The 17,928-nt window shown below is 48.4% G+C and overlaps 1 protein-coding gene across 1 annotated transcript; it reads right to left on the bottom strand.

Moving 5' to 3' along the window:
• Positions 1 to 1,515: 1,515 nt before the first annotated feature.
• Positions 1,516 to 16,933, bottom strand: UPRT (uracil phosphoribosyltransferase homolog). Its single transcript, XM_082770656.1, has 7 exons — positions 16,550 to 16,933; positions 11,163 to 11,205; positions 6,630 to 6,699; positions 4,581 to 4,643; positions 3,649 to 3,810; positions 2,810 to 2,908; positions 1,516 to 1,951 (listed from the first exon to the last, which is right to left on the bottom strand). The coding sequence occupies exons 1-7, from the start codon at positions 16,864 to 16,866 to the stop codon at positions 1,845 to 1,847; spliced, it is 861 nt and encodes a 286-aa protein (XP_082626782.1). The 5' UTR covers positions 16,867 to 16,933; the 3' UTR covers positions 1,516 to 1,844.
• Between the last annotated feature and the right edge of the window lie 995 nt (positions 16,934 to 17,928).

The raw sequence follows: 17,928 nt of genomic DNA, 5'->3' as shown, positions 1-17,928 counted from the left end.
GCCAATAACTACTAAATTATTCAAAATAGTAAAATCAATTTCATTTATTATTATATTCAGTTATGTTTCAGGAAACCAGGATGGCCTGGTGTTGGTATTTATAAACGTCTTGAGTCTGCAAACTTTGCATACAGTCAACACTATTCTGCTTGGCAGAGGACATGACACCCAGTGTTGGGTTGTTTAATACTGATTTCTTATCCCTTAATTTAATAGGAAGGAAATGTTTTCCAGGGAACATTGCAAACGGTCCACTGACAACATGTGGGATGTTTAGTAGGGTTCAGGAGTTTAATGCTGTTGCCAGCATTGAGACTTTTGATATCAAATGGGTTTTTACAAAAGCTTTGGATACTTGTTTTTATCGTCTGACAAACATTGTCTTTAATATGAATGCTTTGTGTATGTTTCACTAGCATATTCCGAGTGTTTGTATGGTTTCTACAGCTGGATATACTGTACATTCTGCTTTGTCATTTTCTATTATGGTTTATACTAGAAAGCCTGCACAGTTTATACTGTACTGCAGGCAAGGACTGCATTAAAACCATTTTTGGTTAATTTATTATACTTGTGAGTGATTATTTCCTATGACTTAACCCATGACGAGGGAAAATACTCTTTCTGGAAGCCTTACAGAACTTGAATTAATCGGAATTACTGTACAGAGTGGGGAAGGTTCTTCATCTGTACCAAAAAAATACGTTAATTAAATCCTGCCCCCTTGTCTTACAAGGCATTGGTTGGAGCAGCCCAGGCCTTACATTCCAGCCCTTTGACAGAGGTAACAAGCCTGCGATGACATTGTGTAATCCTGCACTTCTTAGAATATTTAAAAAGTAATAATGGACTACATTGTCTTTCTATGTTAACTTTCCAAAAGTTAGAGTAAGGTAGGATATGAGCTAGTTTGCATATCGGGCACTTACCGGCACACATGATACAGACAAAGAAAGCGAGTATTTGGTTGTAGATTTACACCTGGTCTGATTCAGATGATCCCTGCACCGGCTGTTTTGGAAGGGTGCAAATTAATGAGGACCGTGTTTGTCTTTTGACTTTAAGCCCTGTTGCTTTGTGAACAGAGCTAGAATTTGAGCCCAGCTTTTTGCCATTTCTTTTTCTTTACAATGGTCGGTGATACTGATTCATCCACGGAAGTTTTAAGAGGCAAAACTCAACCACGTTGTGAGCAGAATTTGTGTAGACAGCACTTCTCCCATTCTCAATTCCCAGCCCATCAGGGCACATACACTACAACAGGAAGATTCTTTCTTCAGTACCATGGATCAAGATAACTGCAGATGTTCTACCATTTGAAAACAATCTATTTAGAGCAAAATTCAGAGAGCTATATCTTTAGTTCTTGGCCACCATCCCAAGACTGAAAATTGTGCCAGGAATGCAGTGTGGCTGCTACCGAGTGCACCTGTTGTACTGGAATCAGTAAGAGTGGCTGTGCTGCCTAACCTGAAGCGATGTCAACGTCAGCACTAGAAATGAAGGACACACCTTCATGATTTAGTTGTTTTATTTCGCTTTTGCAAGCAGCCACAAAACAGGCTATGGAAGAATAAATAAATTAAAGCAGAGAGTGCAGCAGTTTATACGAGTACAACATGAAGATGCTCGACTTTGCAATGATTCAGAGTGCTTTGTTACTGCGCTTGGTTCAGTGTTCAGGCAGTAACCAACCAGAAGCAATCTAGGTCAAGTATTTCCCCCTTTGGCCAAAAAAGATTTTTTAAACATGCCCTCAACCAACTCTGCTACAAATAATAATAAAATGTAGAAAAAACCTCGTTTGTACTATCATACAGTCACATCGCCTTGTTCCAAGTGCATCAGTCCGTTCCAAAATACTTCTGTCCAAAGTGTGTTGGCGCAACAGGATGAACTTCTGTAGTTAAAATTGTGATCTCTGGGAATTCCTGGATGATCGATTTGGCACCTTTGGGGAGAGAGAAGAGAAATCAAAGAAATCAATGCCGCACCGCAGCCGTATTTCAGCGCCTCGTGTTACATCAAGGTAAGCAGAATTCTGCAGCTGAGTCTGCCTCTATTCTTCTGCTTCATTTCTGGCTTATCTGCTTGCATGTGAGGAAGAACTTCCAGAATTCCACATTGTTCTTCTGGGTTTTCTTACTGGGATTTTTCATTTCTTCACCATACATTTAACTTCCCAAACTAAACTATTCCCTAGTTGATCCAGTTACTATTTTGGTTACTGCCAGGAATAACTCTCTGCACCATGGTCGATTTTTTGATAGTGATTTCTGCCATGGCCAATTTAAAAATAAAAATACAAGATCCATTTTCCTACTTAGAGAAACAGACATTCCTTTTTAGGGTCATCTTTTAAATTAAAAGATCTTTAATGTGCAGACAGTCCGGTTCTGTAGCTTATTTTACATCGTGCTTTCTGTACAACTGGTGTTAGTTGGTGGCTGACCAACTCAGCATGGGCTGCTGTGCTTTGGAGCAACAGGAAGACTTAGGGTCGTTGCAGCATTTTCTTTACCTATTCCTGCTGACAGGAATGCTTCACCAGTTGCAGTTTTGCCGTGAGGGGTAACAGGCCCTTTTTGTTCTGCTAGCCTTCTCCCCTTCCCATGCCACACGTGCCAGTGTTTGCTCTCAGTTTCAAAACTCAGAGGGGAAAAAAATCCTGAGCAGAGTGCTGCTGGTGTCCTTATTCGCAAGGGAAGCGCTCTTGGCAGCTGCCTGGAGTGCGGGACTGCCGGAAGCCTTCCCTGCTGGGTGGCAGAGGCGCGAGCACCTCTGCCCCCCACGCAGCCCCGCGACTTACCGTGCGGTGTGGAGAATAGGCTCAGCAGGATAATGACACTTGGTTGCACGCCGTGTTCTATAAGAACTTTGACAGCCTCGATTACAGTATTACCAGTACCTAAAAGGGGAAAAAGTGAGATTTTTGTTTTCCTGCTGGAAGAACTCTTCCTAAGCCAGCCGGGGCTATACCTGCACCAATCCTGGTGTGGGGCTGAGCGACAATACTGTCCTGTCCCACTGGTCGACTGTCACCTCTGCAAGCATTAATTATTGAAAATTTTTGTCTCCTGATGAAGGAATTTAATTTTATACCCAAATAGCTGACTCTGCCAGGTTTTAAACACTGAAGTCAGTGGATTTTATTAAAGCCCTAAGGCAAGAAAACTCATCTAAAATAATAAGTTAGCAATTAAGAGCTCCATGTGCAGAACCAGAATTACATCTTAGACTGGAAAATTTCCTTCATCCTGACAAAGTCCTTACTGCGTTGATATATTTTGTAGTTTTAATTGCATTTAACTTTAAAATAATTTACTTTCGAATTATTCCTCATAAAGTCTTTTAATAGTGAAAATACTATTTGAAGTCTTTTCTCATATAAGTTCTTTTTTTTTTTTTTTTTTTTTTTAATTTTGCCATCGGACTTGAATGCAGCTGCCTTTCTCACAAGTGCAGCCAAACCCAAGTGATCTGCTCTGCGTTCACGCTGATGTGGGCTGACTGATGTATGTTCTGGAGCAGCCTGATCAAGTCCCTGCTACGTCACCTAAATCAAGCCAAAATCTAACAAAAACCCCGGAAATTCAGAAGCTTTAATTTAAATACAGAACAGTCACCGGAAATAATAGAGACACTTACTTAGTATTGGGTACATAAGAAGAACTTTTCTCCTGTAAATGTCTGGGGGAAACTTAGCATAGTATACTTTTGCTCTTTGAGTCTCCTCATCGCTCTGTATCAGGATTTTTCCTATGCGGATCGATCTACAGCAATCCCGTAAACCTTGTTCCATTGCTTCGCCTCAAAATGAGCAGAAGAAAAAAATATTACGTGATAACAAAGGGCACAACAACGAGACGTTACAATTAAATGGACTGTCCAAATACTGTGTTGACGAATAGTTCTTGAACAGAGCTTTTTTTTTCCTTGCTTTCAAGTTTTAAAAAGACCTTAAGCTATTTTCCTTATCTCTGTTTAGACAGAAAAACAAGCCTACTCTGTGTCATTTGGCTCCCAGGTATTTGTGTTCTCATGTTCTAGTGCTAAGCACATTTTCAAAGGAGAGAAGTAGAAATATCAAAACAACTAATGTCATAATTCGTATGTGGTTTGAAAAACAACTCTGAGCTCTGCATAGCCACACCATGGTAAAAAACATAGTACAGGAACCTTAGGAGCCGCTGGATTTTATATCATAAAAAGCTTTACATAGTTTTGGACAAAAGAGTGCTGCCTCTAGCACCACTGAGCATGGTTTATTTGGGGAGATATCTTTGAGGAGGAAAAACTAGTGGCAAACAAGGAAGGAGAGTTGGCCTGGCCTCTCAGAGCTATTGGTTGTTAAAGAAGAGGTCAGATGTAGTCTGCTGCTGCTATTTGTCTGCTGAAATGTTGAAGAAACGTATTACTTGCTATTCTTCTTTAGGTATCCTTGATTACAGAATGTCAGCTAGCAGCCTGGGGGGAAACCTTTGCTGTAGGGCAGTTTGTTGCACGTTTTCAGAAGGAAGCTGGTTACTGGTTTCAAAAGCATTTAATTCACACCCATTCAACAACCAAAAGCTGCCTACCGCTTCTCATTATGCTGACTCCGCAGTTTCCCTTTTCAAATTTCACTCCTTCGTACTTGTATCCTAAAAAAGCAAAGAAACCAAGGCTCAGCGGCAGCGATTGCTCCCCTCTGCCCCATCCTGTCTTAAGTGACCCTGGTGTGAACAGAAACGAGATTCCCCCGCACAGGGACCGGTACTGAGCTCTGTGTGTCTCAGCAGGTGGCGTGGCCCCACCTGCACGCCACATCCTGCACTCCCCAAACAAGCCATGGGAACGGGACCGAAACCATGAAGGAACTTACTCCTAACGGTTCCTTCAGGAGAGCGGCACAGGCGTGATCCTGCCTGGAGGTTTTATAACTCAAACATTCAGGTGATTATTTTAGATGAAGGATGTTAGCCAAAATAAAGGTAAATGGTACGTGCCCTAAGTAACCACGTAAATGCACTCCAGAGCTGCAGGTGAAGAGGCAGAGCCAGAGCATGACGCTACTCTAATTGTGCTCCTGATCGCTGAAGGACAGAAGTGGGCGAGGGTATGTGTTCGGAAGAGATCGCCAGCACTGTGAGTTCAAGGTTATGGATTCGAAGGCAGCCAAGCAAGGTAAGCCCACTCGTAGCTCTTTAGATCCAACCTGAACTTTCCCAGTACCACTGCAGAGAACACGTGGCAGTGTTTTTTTGGGTTTTGCATATTCTGCCTGGCTGAAAAAGGTCCAAAGGCTCCTTTTAAAGGAGAGACGACACGGCATTGCATTGCTGGCCTCGAGGGACGTTCTGCTTCTGAAGGAGTACAAATTGTCTGTGCTGACGGCAGCTTCCAGATGCTCAGAGGGAAGGAGTTCAGTATAAATAAGCAACGATTCATAGGTACATGTCTGTGTTCTCAGGGCACGCTTCCTGTTGGATGGGCGCACCTGAGGCCGTTTTAGCTCCCTCCTTGGGCAGGGGTAAGGGTGAAAGGGCTGACGCTCTGATGGCAGGGCTGGCAGTGCCAGCAGACAGCAGCCTGTGCACCACAGCGACGTGTGCCCAGAGGGGCAGGCCCAAGGCGCTCATTCCTCACAGGCAGGCGAGTGGCTCACTGAGAAACACCTGCAGAGCTTCGGGAGGGCATTACTCGCCGGGGACCTGCCAAACTGGGTAACGCAGACAGCCAACAGCCATCAAACTGCCCGACTGACCTGGGACTGATGTGAAGCCAGGCCTCACGAAGCAGCTGCTGTTTTAGTTAAAAGCGAGCCAAGGTAAGTGACTGTGGCGCCTGAGCGCCTTCCTAAACTCCAGCTAGCTTCAGCACCGAGTGTTTTCGGGCCATCTTTTCTGTGACTAAAAGTAGGGTGAAGACATACAGACGATTTATGGTGAAGGGCAGAGGGATAGAGTGAATGAGAGGATGTACAGAGCTGCTCTCAGGCTGCAGAAAATGCCAGCAAAATCCTCAAGGGGAGGAGGACTCAGCTGGTGCCTGTCCTGCAGGGGTACTGCAGGTGCCCTGGGTGTGCTTGAGGCTCCCCAGATGTGGCTGATGTACTGAGCAGCAACTACGCTACCTCTGAGTAACCCATGCAACCTTACGTATCTTTTAAGGTTAATAGGAGCAAACCCAAAGTACTGCAGTGGGTTTCCTCTAACGCCAACACAGCCACTTTTTATTTCCTGCTTACCATCACTCACAGTTGCAACAGAGGCAGATTTAGGCTGGCATGACAAAACTCCTTGTGCTGAGCACTTTTTTCTGTAACGGGCACATGAAATGTCATCAGTTTTAATTCGATGGTGTGATAGGGGCAAGTAAGGTGATCTCGCACGTACACTGCTAATGTTTTTATCACAGTTTTGCAAGACCAGTTTAAAACCATAGTAAGGTGACAACTCTATAACTGTTCTGCTCAGTCCTGTCATCACACATCTTCTAGCTTTTTTTTTTAAATACCTTGAGGGGACCTTAACTTTGTACTCTAGCCTGAATGTTAAGCTGTTCCGGCCTCTTGTAACAGTTCCACATTGTTATATTAATTCAGCTTCCACTCCCAGTCCTACCTGACCGAGTGGTTTCCCACGTACCTGTTGGAGTGGTCACCGTGCATTCCGTGTACGGCAGTTGGTTCAGTCCCTCTTCAACCACAAGTCTGATCTGTAGAACCAGAGAAAGCAGCTTGAAGGGGTTTGTTATCAAGCCAGATAAGATACTAAATGTGTTAGGAGTTTCTGCAAGTACTAGGTGAATGCCTAACAGCCAAGAACATCCTCTTTCACTAGTAGTTAGGGATAGACTTTAAAGACCTTTTATAGGGCAATGTGTATGTTTTGTCCACACGTCAAATGAAGGCATTAAAAAACAGAACGGGGGTAGGGGTACATCTGTAATGCCTCCATAAAACCGGCTTAAGTTCTGCCTGGCAGATAAAGCCGTCAAAGACAAATGTTTCTCATAAGTAAATGAACCACCCATGTTAACTTCATGTTGCTGACAGAAAATATCAGTGAGAAAAGAGGAAAATTCCCCTTCTTTCAGTTCCCCATCAGCTAGGCCCTAAGGCCTGTTTTAACATCCATATTTCTAAGAAGAAGCTGCAGCAGGGCTGCCCAAACAGCTGCAGGAGCTGCAGCGCTGTAAGCACACTACCAAGTGCCCAAGGACGTGTCAGGGGATTTACAACTCTCTTTATCACCCCCTTCCTCTGGCACCTGGCAGCTCTGATTGCTCCACACGCTCTGCTCAGCCCCTGTGTGTTCACAGGGTGCAGACGGCCCAGCCACAGTGGGGACATCCTGGAGGTGTGGCTGGCGTGTCACACGTCCCTCCGGAGGGCAGGAAACCTGTGCTGTACCCCAGGTGAAGGTACGAAATGCGTTCATCTCAGCCCAGCAGGACTGCCCAGGACAGATGCCCTGGGTGTTGCAGATAGACAGGATTCTCTCTGCTGGTGAGCCAAAGAGTCAAAGGCCAGGACTGCTCAAGGAAAGCCACCGCCAAGCCAAGATGAAACCTATTAAGCAAAAGTCACTGCGTGATGGCAGAAATGAGGTGACTGCTCCTGGGACTAAGCTCGCTTCAGACACTCCAGAAGCAGGGCAGGCTGGAAAGTTTTTCTGTTCCTCCATCCTGCCCCAGTTCCTAGCAGGCACAGACTGCATTAGGAGTTAGTGAACTAAATGTCCCTCTTTGATGAGGTTTTGGGAGGAGGGAGCGAGCTAACAATGTTAAGTTCTAGCAGGCCTAGTTAAACTGTAACAGCTCGCAGACTTCTGCTGAAGCTTCAGGTTATGCATTTAATGCTGATACGCAAAATTATATAGTCCATGTGCTCGTTTATTACAGTTATATGCTTAAGGTTGCCCCTGCAGTAAGCAAGGGAAATGCTGTTTGCTTTGCACCTTCAGTAGCACGAGGTGTGTTAGAATTGCTGGGAAAAGCCACAGCTAATACGAGTCTGAGCAGCTGTAGCTAACTACCACGGAAGTGCTTTGAGGATGTTAAGGTGTTGACCCTACCCTTTCTCAGCCAGTTAAGCACATGGATCGAGTCTCCTTGCCACTCTCAAATACCACTGAAGAAATCAGGCTGGACCAGTCCTTCAGGGTCCATGAACAGAGAAATCAGGATAGAGGCACCTGGAGAAAGCAGCTGCCAGCACTCCCGTTTACAGGAGGTGTAATCACTAACTCAGGAAACCAGCCGAGGTGCAGTTAGGGATGGCGTCTCTGAGCAGACAAACCTTGAAAAGGGAGAGCCCTTCTAGAGACACCTGAGCAGGTAACTGTAATCCCGAGCGGCTGCATGTCACAACCGTTGTGCCTGCCTGCAGCTTGGAAAGAGGTGAAGCAATGAAATGCCAACGAACTAGAATATAAATAAATTAAAAATGAATTTTTAAAGAATCACTTGGACTAGATGATCTTTGAAAGTCCCTTCCAACTTTTCTAGTCTAAATTCCAGAGTGCCCAACATTATCTTCACCCTACTTGTCGGCTGAGGCCGCAAGGCAGTGCTGTGGAGATGACAAACCCCTGCCTGAGCCCAGGCTGCAAGGCAACTGTGCTGAGTCCTTGCCCAAACTCGAGGCACGTGATGCCTGGCGTCTCTCTGGGACATGTCCCCTCTTCCCGTCACTCACCTGGGCTCTGGGCCCCCAACAAGCTGCTGTGGTGCCCACCCAGCTGCGTGCAGCTTGACTGAACCCAGTTTATCCAGTACTGCCTACCAAGTGGGATGCCCTAAAATACTTCTCAGGCTGTCTCAGTATGAATGCCGGGGCTTGGTGAGCTCCTCACTAATTCCACAGATGAGCTGCAGGGCGCCATCACTGGAAGTCTCCTTTTGCACGCAGGGCAGCACGTGCACAAGGGCTCACCCTCAGCCTTTTGCAGAGTTCTCTGCTGGGGGCTCTCAGCTTGCTCTCCCTACCCCCTTCTGCTCTAGCTGTTCAGATATCTACCAGGAGTTGTAACAATTGATCCTTTCTTGTGCTAGAGGCTTACTTGCCACGCCTGCCTCTTCTCCTTCCCAGACACAAGATGGTTTGTCACCTTATTCATGATTTCAGCCCCCCATCTTGCAGCTGCAGGACCACACCATCAGCAGTCGCATTCAGGAACTTTCTGCTAACCTTTACCATCCCTTAACTCCTTTCTTCCACAAATATCTTTGAACATTTATTTTATCATCTCCTTCTGTGAGAAACAAGCTGCCAGACGGAAAAACTGTACCACTATCAATTCATCAAACCCTTCCTTGAACCCTCTTCCTATTGTGACTTTGTGAGATATTTGCCCCTAGTAACTGCCAAACTAGTAGCAACCTTCACTCCAGTCTCATTTTCTCTCTGCAATGAGATTTTGCTACTCTACAACATTTGAGTTTCTTGTTTTCTGCATTTGTTTCTTTTTTGCTTTCAGACTGCATCTTGTCATTAATCAGCTGTCTGCTAGTCAGATGAAAAACACACAGCGTGTCTTAACAATGTTTGTACATCTACTGGAGCCCACGTCCCACGTGCAACTGTGATACCACACAGAAAATGGGGCAGTCACACACTGTTTCTCATAATATTCCTCTCACAAAATGAAAAGCAGACCAGCAGACCACCTCCAAACAGAGTGAGAAGGTAGGTGGGGGAGGCCGTCACACTAATTAATGGTGATAAAGTGCAGCTGGGACCCGTAAGGGTTCTCCTGTCTGTGACAGAATAGCCATTATTTGTCTCGTTTTTAAGGTACAGAACAGGAATCTTTATTGCTTCGCTTTAGTTCGAGGAAGTTGATCGGAAGGAATGCTCCTGAGAAGACGGGAAGCTGCTGCAAGGTAGAACAAGAATATTAACCAGAGAGGAGTGCTGGTGGGGAAGGGGCCTGACTGGCCTGGAGACCTGCACCCTGTAAGTATGCGGGGTTGCTGATGTTGGCTCTCTGAATCTCATCTACACATTTAAGCAAGTGAAAAGCTGAAACCACCAGAAATAAAAAAAAAAAAAAAGAAAAGGAAGACTGACCCACAGCTGAGCTGGTTTAGCACAGGCTGTGGATGCTTCCTGTGCTGTTCCCACTTGTCCAGCGCTGTGAAGGACATTACGTCTGCGGAGAACTGCTGGCACAGAAAGAAGGGGGGACTGTGGCTTTCTGCCTGTCCCTGACAAAGGCAAAGAGGGACACTGCAGTCAGAAACTTGACCCAATAGTTACAGGGATGAGTTTTGTTGGCTCAGGCTTTCACTGATCCTGGAGAATGGAAGAGGCAGAAACATTCTCAGGAAGGGAAAAGCAGTGGGGAAAGTGGAACAAGCTGCAGAGATAAAAAGCACTGCAGTCACACGTCAGGTCGGGGTTGTATGTAAGCCTTGAGCAAGCCTGCATCAGGCATGGGTTAAGACTGGGCTCATCACAGGAAACCTGGCTGGTTTAGCAAATAGTGCCACTGACTGAGTGCTCTCTGGACTGATCTTTGTTAGAGGGAGAAGGAAAGGCTTTCCTCAGTAACGAGTCGCAAATAGGAAACACCCTCTTGAATACAAGGGCGTATCCAGTACATGTGTGGTAGTAAGTGTTGTGGGCTTCTGTAAGCATTTAATTTACGTGAGATAACTGCTGCATTCCCACCAGCCTTTGTCCTGACTTACCAGGATGTGTGAAAGTTTCTAATTGCTTTGTCCCTGCTAGCAGCTACCACATGGTTAAAGGCCCGTTCCCTGGGTGGAAGCACCCAGAGCTGCTCATCTACCACGCAGTAAGTGTCGGGAGGTGCTCTGCACGCAATCAGTCATTGATATCTAGACTGTAAGAAATTGTTGACAAGATGGAAAGTACTGTTTCAAACTAACACTAAATTATCTACAGCCTCTGTGCATCTGTTTTTAAATTGCGTTCTCATGTTGCTACTTCTCACTGTACTGAAGTATTTGATAGTAACTTAGTTTCTGGAACCCTTTGAGATGAAAACACTGTAACAAAGAACAGAATCCCCTTACAGAAAGTTGCTGTCAAACAGCAATTTCCTTTGTTTAGAAAAGTTGCCCTCACGCTAACATTATTGTAGCTCATAAGACCATTTTATAAAACAATTACACAGCACGACACCAAGAAGAAGAAATTCTTCACCTACCAGGCGATCAGCAGAAAATACGAAGTCTCCTCTACTGGCTGTCCTGAAAAAGGTAACAATTTCTATTTTAAATTGGGGAATAATTAAGAGCAGTGCTTAAATATAATGTTACTCGAAGGACAATATTTTCCAGAGGCGGTTTGGAGAAAGGTCTCCTGCCACATTCCAACTTTATCCCCCAGAGATCCTACCGCGTGTTTCCTACTGGCTGGGGAAGCCTGAGCTGCAGTGAGCTCGCGCGGGGCTCTGCCTCGTACCACTGGCCACGTCGCTGCACTGCTCACGTAGCAACTGAAGCACGAAAACACGAGCAGGATATTCTGCAGGATATTCTGCAGGCTTTCCATTGTGCCGCCATGCCAGCTCGCTTCCAGAACACCTCAGCAGCTCTGAGCTGTGCCAGCCTGGTGGGTTCTCTGCAGCCGTAAGCAGGAGAGCTTTGCTTTGCCCGTTCTCAAACCAGTCGGAGCCCAGGACAGTGATGAAGCAGATCCCAGGCACTGAGGCTGACCCAGCACACCTGACAAGCAGGATCTCCTATCTTATCAGGAATTCACTCACTGCGTGGTAAGCCTGGTGAGCCTCAGCCTAAAATGAGCAGGGACAAGCAAGCAGCACTACGCAAACCCCTCTCTCCTGGCTTAGTGGCTTAGGTGGAACTTTTTACTACCACGACTGCTGGCCCGTCCAGAAGGCAGGAAGGGCAGGCTGGCCTCTCCCCGCTCCTTGCTGTGCAAACACGCCACGGGGACGGCTGCCGTCGGAAAGCCAGGTTGGAACACCTGGCTTCCCGGGTCAAGACCAACTCTCACCACACAGCAGCAGGACAAGCTTCCAACTAAGGAGACAACATTTCCAGTACGTTAGCCTTAAAAATCCTCAGACAAGGAATCATTATCGCAGGCAGGTCGCTTTTAGTGAAACTTTCTGGTAATCACACTAGGCCTACCCCTCGCTCATCTCCACGCTATGATACTCTGGATGTCTCTTGAAATACCACGGATAGTTTTGCACTTAATCCCCAAGGTTCTGCAACATCTTCTGTTTACAAGAGTGGCAGTCAGGATGTTTGTCTGCTGACTCCCCGTACTACTAGTACAACCTTGCCACATTAAGAAAGTGAGGTTTTAAAAGACTGGCAGCCTAATCTGATTTCTTTCCTTGTGCTAACACCACGGTATTTGTTATTCAAAATGCTGTTTGTTTTTTGCTCTTTCTAGCAATGACAGGATACTCTTAGTGCTCTGCTACTTTGATGTTCGTCAGAAAACCAGAACTGAAGAAAGCCCCATCAAATACCCAAGAAACAAGCTTGCAATCACACAACCTGATTTTGTTGAGATTTTTAAAGGGATTCATATCCCCAACTGTGGTGTGTGCAAATATAAAAAAATAACAGCAAGTAGCAAAGTGTGTAGGTGGTGTATTAGGTTTTTCCAGACTAGAGCGTGGCATGGCAGAAAGCTTACTCATATTTCATGAGAGGGGGGTAAGACAAACCTGACCATGTCACAATTCCGGTTTTGATTGCAAAGCAATAAAAGTTCAGAGTGAATACTGTGGGCTATTAATACAGATTAGGAGGTTTTAAATGAACTACTCTGTCCTCGCACAGGGAGGCTGATGTTTTTACACACTGTTCACAGAACACCCTTGGTCAGTTCTGTCTGGTCTTTAAGGGGATGGAGAACAATAGTGGTGGCATGCATAAAAATTAGAGACAAATAATAATATTGAAAATGACAGACCTCGTGCACACCTTCAGCTGGAAAGCTGTGACCAGGTTTCAAGCCCCACATCACGAGAAAATTAATTTCTAAGGGGCCAGAAAAAAGGTTCATGTGAAAACGCTGGAACTGCTCACCTTACAGATCAGGAGGATACAAAGCAATGATCTACAGCAGCCTACAAACTTCTTAATAAAGTAACCGGGACTGGTTCCAACCACTGCCAGGGCTGGAGGCAGGTCCTACTCTGACACACTTCAGTAATTTCTGTTTCTCCTGCTCACCTTGCACGAGAGATCGTCCAGAGACAGCAGGCTGCTGCGAAGGCAAGGCTGGAAAAAAGCTGTTTCCCCAAAGAAGAATTCATAGAAGACCTTTATAAGAAGTGTAGGCACCAGAACCCGGTGCCATTAATGGGCAGCTGGGAACAGGAGCACCCTCTCTCTGATGGAGCACCAGAGCTCTGTGTGTAAGGACTCGGGATGGGGGTGCCATGTGAAAGGGATCCTGCCCTGCCTGCAGCAAAGCCACCTCTGCTCATCAGGGCTGAGTGGCAGTCGAATCACCGCGCTCTGTAGGGCAGCCAGGGCTGCGTCCTGCTGCTCCGCTGCCTGCGCCGCTCTGCTGCTCGCTCCATTCCCTGGGGAGTAAGAAGCCGCAGCAGAACACAGCACGATGATCTCCCATAAAAGATGCGCCAACCCTTAAATACCTACATTTAAATCTGTTGTTAAACCGGCAGCTCCAACGGCACTACCCATCTGAGCTAATGAACTTCCTCCTGCAGAAACCAGCGCTCTGGGCTGCGGATTGCCACGCTACTCATCTCAGCTTCCAGATCGCTGGTTCCAACCTGCGCAGGCCGAACACCACTGCGAGGTCACACCCTCCTCAGAAGAGGCTCTGACTGTTTGCTCCCGGGCACTCTGTACTTAAACTCATCAGTTTAAGAGAGGACTCCAGAATTCACGCCCGACAGTGTTAGCAGGCACCCGCCTGCCCGTTTGGCACAGCCGAGGCTCCAGAACTGAGCCAGCCGGGGGAAAACATGCACAAGCCGAGGCCACCTCTCTGCCTCCCTAATTCTGGCTCCCAGACCTCATTAACTGCAGTGACAGCGACATAAAATGCAGTTAATTACACAAACTGTAATTTCAGCCTATGAAATGCTCACCACTGATTCAGTTAGCCATCTCTGAACCTGCCACAGGATGTGGGCCCAGCAACATGAAGGTGTTTTTGTCTTGTTTTTTACTGGACAGTTACTCCAACTGAAAGGCTGTGTTGCATGCCTCTAAATCCTGAATTCCTTTCCACTTTTCTGTGCGGCTCATTCTATGGGCAATACAGAGTCCCTAAGGTCTTCTGCACCCAGCCTGTGCATCCTTAGGCTGATGTAAAAGTGCCTGATGCGAGCTGGCACCACACCAAGAATGTCTATCCCTTCTTCTCTGCACAGGAATCGCCCCAAACTGACTGTTTTCTCCTTCTTTTGGTGTTTCTCCCAGCAGCTTGCTTTGTAATTTCTGCCCTTCCCTTGATTGCTGTACCTGGAACATCTGTCTTCATGAGCATTGGGGGCATTCCCAATGCCCTCCTTGAGCCTTCCCAGCTGTGGGGCTGCCTGTTCTTTTCTAATCCAGAAACAGAGCTACACTGGTGGTATCTAACTGCGCTGCAGTGACATAGCTTTTCCCTCTTTTCGTATACAAAAGCAGCCTTTTGTCAGTTTAAATCAGATTTTTTGACCAGTAATTCCTCTTAGCCATAGCGCCTTATTCATAACTATTAAACGTCTGAGGAGGAGCTTCTTGTAGCACTTGGTTGGAATGGCACAGTTGGACAGAGGCCTTGTAAGGCAGATTACACCTGCTCGAGGAAAGGTTACTGCAACAGTTTCTAACCCCTGCATAAGAGATGCTCGCACCTGTGCAGCTGAGCACACATTTTACCATCTTTCTGGACGATGGGCATTGAAGTAGTCCCATCTGAGGCCTTTTCTTCACTGAAATGCTGCTGCCTTTCTGAGCCACATTCAGAATAAAGCGCGGTGTGCTGGCACTGCAGCTAGGAGCGACTCATTATTTCCAAGGCTTGCTCTACGCCTTGCCTTACTGGAGTCTTGTGCAATGGCCTGATGCAACTCTAAAAAAAAAAAAAATCTCCTCCGAGTTAAAATATCAGCTGCTGATTTCTGGTTAAATTCAATACACCCAGAAACTTGTTCAATATATCTGCAAGAGTTAAAAATTTACTTGCAACAATAATAAAAATACCTAGGTGGGTACAGTAACTACATTGCTAGTATTCACCTAGATATCAAAGCTAAATGTTGTTTCCTTTTCACTAACTTTAAACCCTTCTGTAGGCCATGCAACAAACAGAGTTTGGATTGCCTCGCTGTCTCTCTGCTTGGCCCAGGTAAAACTGCCCTTTCTGCTCTGCAGGAAGGCTGCCAGAAGACATTCTTACCTGCAGAGATCTTTTGTGTGGTCTTGCCACAACTGCCCTCCTTGCAGCAAGCTAGCACTAGATTCATGTGCTCCTGCCTGCAATGAGATCAGCTTTTTCCACACTTTGAAGAGTCAAAAATTCCTAATTTAAGGTAACAAGGCACATCTAAGCCAGTACAATTAACGTAGGTATTGTCTTTGATGGTTACTTCTACAGAAAAATACATTAGTGGTATTACAGTTGCAAAGTTAAGTACTCAAGAGCTGGGAAATACCAAAACGCAGCCTATGCAGGTAGAACAGAGAAGAAATAAGGGGAAGAACCAAGTTGGTTACTGCAGGTGTTAGGAAGACCGCGTGTGGCAGGACAATAAGGGGTTATTGGGATCCTGGAACACTCCACCAACAAACTGCTTCCCACCTCTGTACCTGCTGGGGCTCCTCGCATCACAGGAGGCAAACTGTGCTTTTAAGGGATGCCCTCTACATGCGTTTGTGTTACGTCGCACGCTAAATTTATCAGGCTGTAGTATCACCTTCCACGTGCAGAACAATCGGACGCCGACAGGACGGGCGGGAGGAGAGCTCCTGACGCACAGTGTGAGACCTGAGGTTTCCCTGTGCCTTAAGCACCTCGTGTCAGAGGTGCTGAGCAGCAGGGCCCAATTTTAAAGGCTTTTTGCCCCTAAGAGCCGCAGAAGCGGGCCGACAGCTCCGTGTCCCGCCAGGTGTGGTGGCAGCACGGGCTTTTGGTGACAGCGAGCGACAAGCGCGGAAAGCAGCGCCTGCAGGAAGGGCAGCGTCCCACGGAGCTAAGGGCCCCTCAGCCAAACCCTCCTCAGCGCCTCACCGCTCCCGGATCCAACCTGGGCGCTCTCCACGGCTGGATCCGGATGGTTTTTGAGGTCCCTTCCACCCCGAAACCCTCTCTGACTGCACGGTCTGTCAGGGGCTGCCGGTGAGGGGGGCTCCCCTCACGTCCCGCTCCCCCCTCCCCGGGGCCGCGTCCCTCAGCCCCCCACCACCCTCCTCAGCCCCCTCACACCCCCCTCAGCCCCTCGGAGCCCCCCTCAGCCTCCCGGTGCCCCCCTCAGCCCCTCGGAGCCCCCCTCAGCGCCCCCCAGCGCCTCAGCGCGGCCGGAGCCCGCCGCCCGCCCCTCCCTCGCTCCCTGCCCGCCGGTTTCTGGGCAGGCCTCGCGGCGCTCACTTGTCCCTGATGATGGTCTGCAGCTCCCGGATCTGGTCGTTCATCGGCAGCAGCTTCAGCTGCGCCCCGATCTCCGCCGCGGGGCTGCGCGCTTCCACCAGCACCCCCCCGTCGTTATTGCTGCCGCTGCTGCTGTCCGGGCTGGGGCTGCTCTCGCCGCCCTCATCGGGCTCGGCGAAGCGGATCAACCGCGAGCAGCCGCCGCCGCCTCCCCCTGTCCCCGCCGCCGCCGCCGCCAACACCACGGGCGGCTGCTGCTCGTCCTGCGGGCCGGGCGCGGGGCCGAGGCGCTGGTTGCGGCACGGCATCGCCTCCATGCGCCGGGCCCCGGCCCCACAGGCAGCCACGCGTGCTCAGCGCCGGCCCCCGGCTTGCGCCGCCGAAGGGCGGGCCGTGGGGGAGCGCCGCCGCCCTAATGGCCGCCCGCGCTGCCGCTCAAGCGGCGGGGAGAGGCGCGGGGGGGCGCTGCTGGCGGCGCGGCCTCGGCTGAGGCGAGCGGGGAGTCCCCGCGGCCGTCCCTTGTCCCCCCCGCATGGCCCCCTCACGGTGTTTTCGGTGCTTTCGGTGCTTTCAGCTCACGATCTCGGCCCTCCAGCCCCGTGTGGGGCCCCGGGAGGCCCCGCGCCGCTGCCCGGCCCTCGGGTGGGGTGGCTGTGAGGTGATGGCTGCCCCAGGAGCGGGGCTGGGGCTGCTCTGTCCCTCCGCAGCCCTGCCTTTGCCTCGGGGGAGTCCTCTCTGGCCTGTCCCTCTGGCCTGTTCGGAGCTTGTCAAAGGGCTATTTGGTGATTTTAACCCCAAATACGCTGGAGTAAACTCTGGTTTAGCCTCTGCTGCTTCACGTCCTTACACAGGTGAAGCTCCATGCTGAAAATCATGAAATACCACACAAAGTAGTGCGCTTTCATAGAGCTGCAGAATCACAGAATCATTAGGGTTAGAAAAGCCCTCCAAGATCATCTGGTCCAACCATCCCCTACCACCAGTGTCACCCATTAAACCATGTCCCCAGGCACCATGTCCAACCTTTCCTTGAACACCCCCAGGGATGGTGACGCCACCACCTCCCTGGGCAACCCGTCCCTATACCTAACCACACTTTCTGACAGAAATTTCTCCTCATTTAAAACCTGAACCTCTCCTGGCACAACTTGAGGCCTTTCCCTCCAGTCCTATTGCTAGTTACCTGTGAGAAGAGGCTGACCCCCAGCTCCCCACACCTTCCTTTCAGGTACTTGTAGGGACCAATAAGGTCTCCCCTGAGCCTCCTCCAGACCAAACAACCCCAGGTCCCTCAGCTGCTCCTCACAGGACTTGTGCTCCAGGCCCTTCACCAGCTTCGTGGCCCTGCTCTGGACACACTGCAGGGCCTCGATGTCCTT

The sequence above is a fragment of the Aythya marila genome (genome assembly GCF_965140915.1).
Source record: "Aythya marila genome assembly, chromosome: 13".
Classification (NCBI taxonomy): domain Eukaryota; kingdom Metazoa; phylum Chordata; class Aves; order Anseriformes; family Anatidae; genus Aythya; species Aythya marila.
This window is presented reverse-complemented; position numbering and strand designations above follow the sequence as displayed.

Excerpts from the sequence above, each read along its gene's own strand:
- UPRT (XM_082770656.1), bottom strand. The coding sequence starts at position 16,866 with ATGGAGGCGATGCCGTGCCGCAACCAGCGCCTCGGCCCCGCGCCCGGC. Across the intron at positions 11,206-16,549 it reads CAGACCATCATCAGGGACAA|GACAGCCAGTAGAGGAGACT; the intron begins GTGAGCGCCGCG and ends TACCTTTTTCAG. Across the intron at positions 1,952-2,809 it reads CCTATTCTCCACACCGCACG|GTGCCAAATCGATCATCCAG; the intron begins GTAAGTCGCGGG and ends CTCTCCCCAAAG.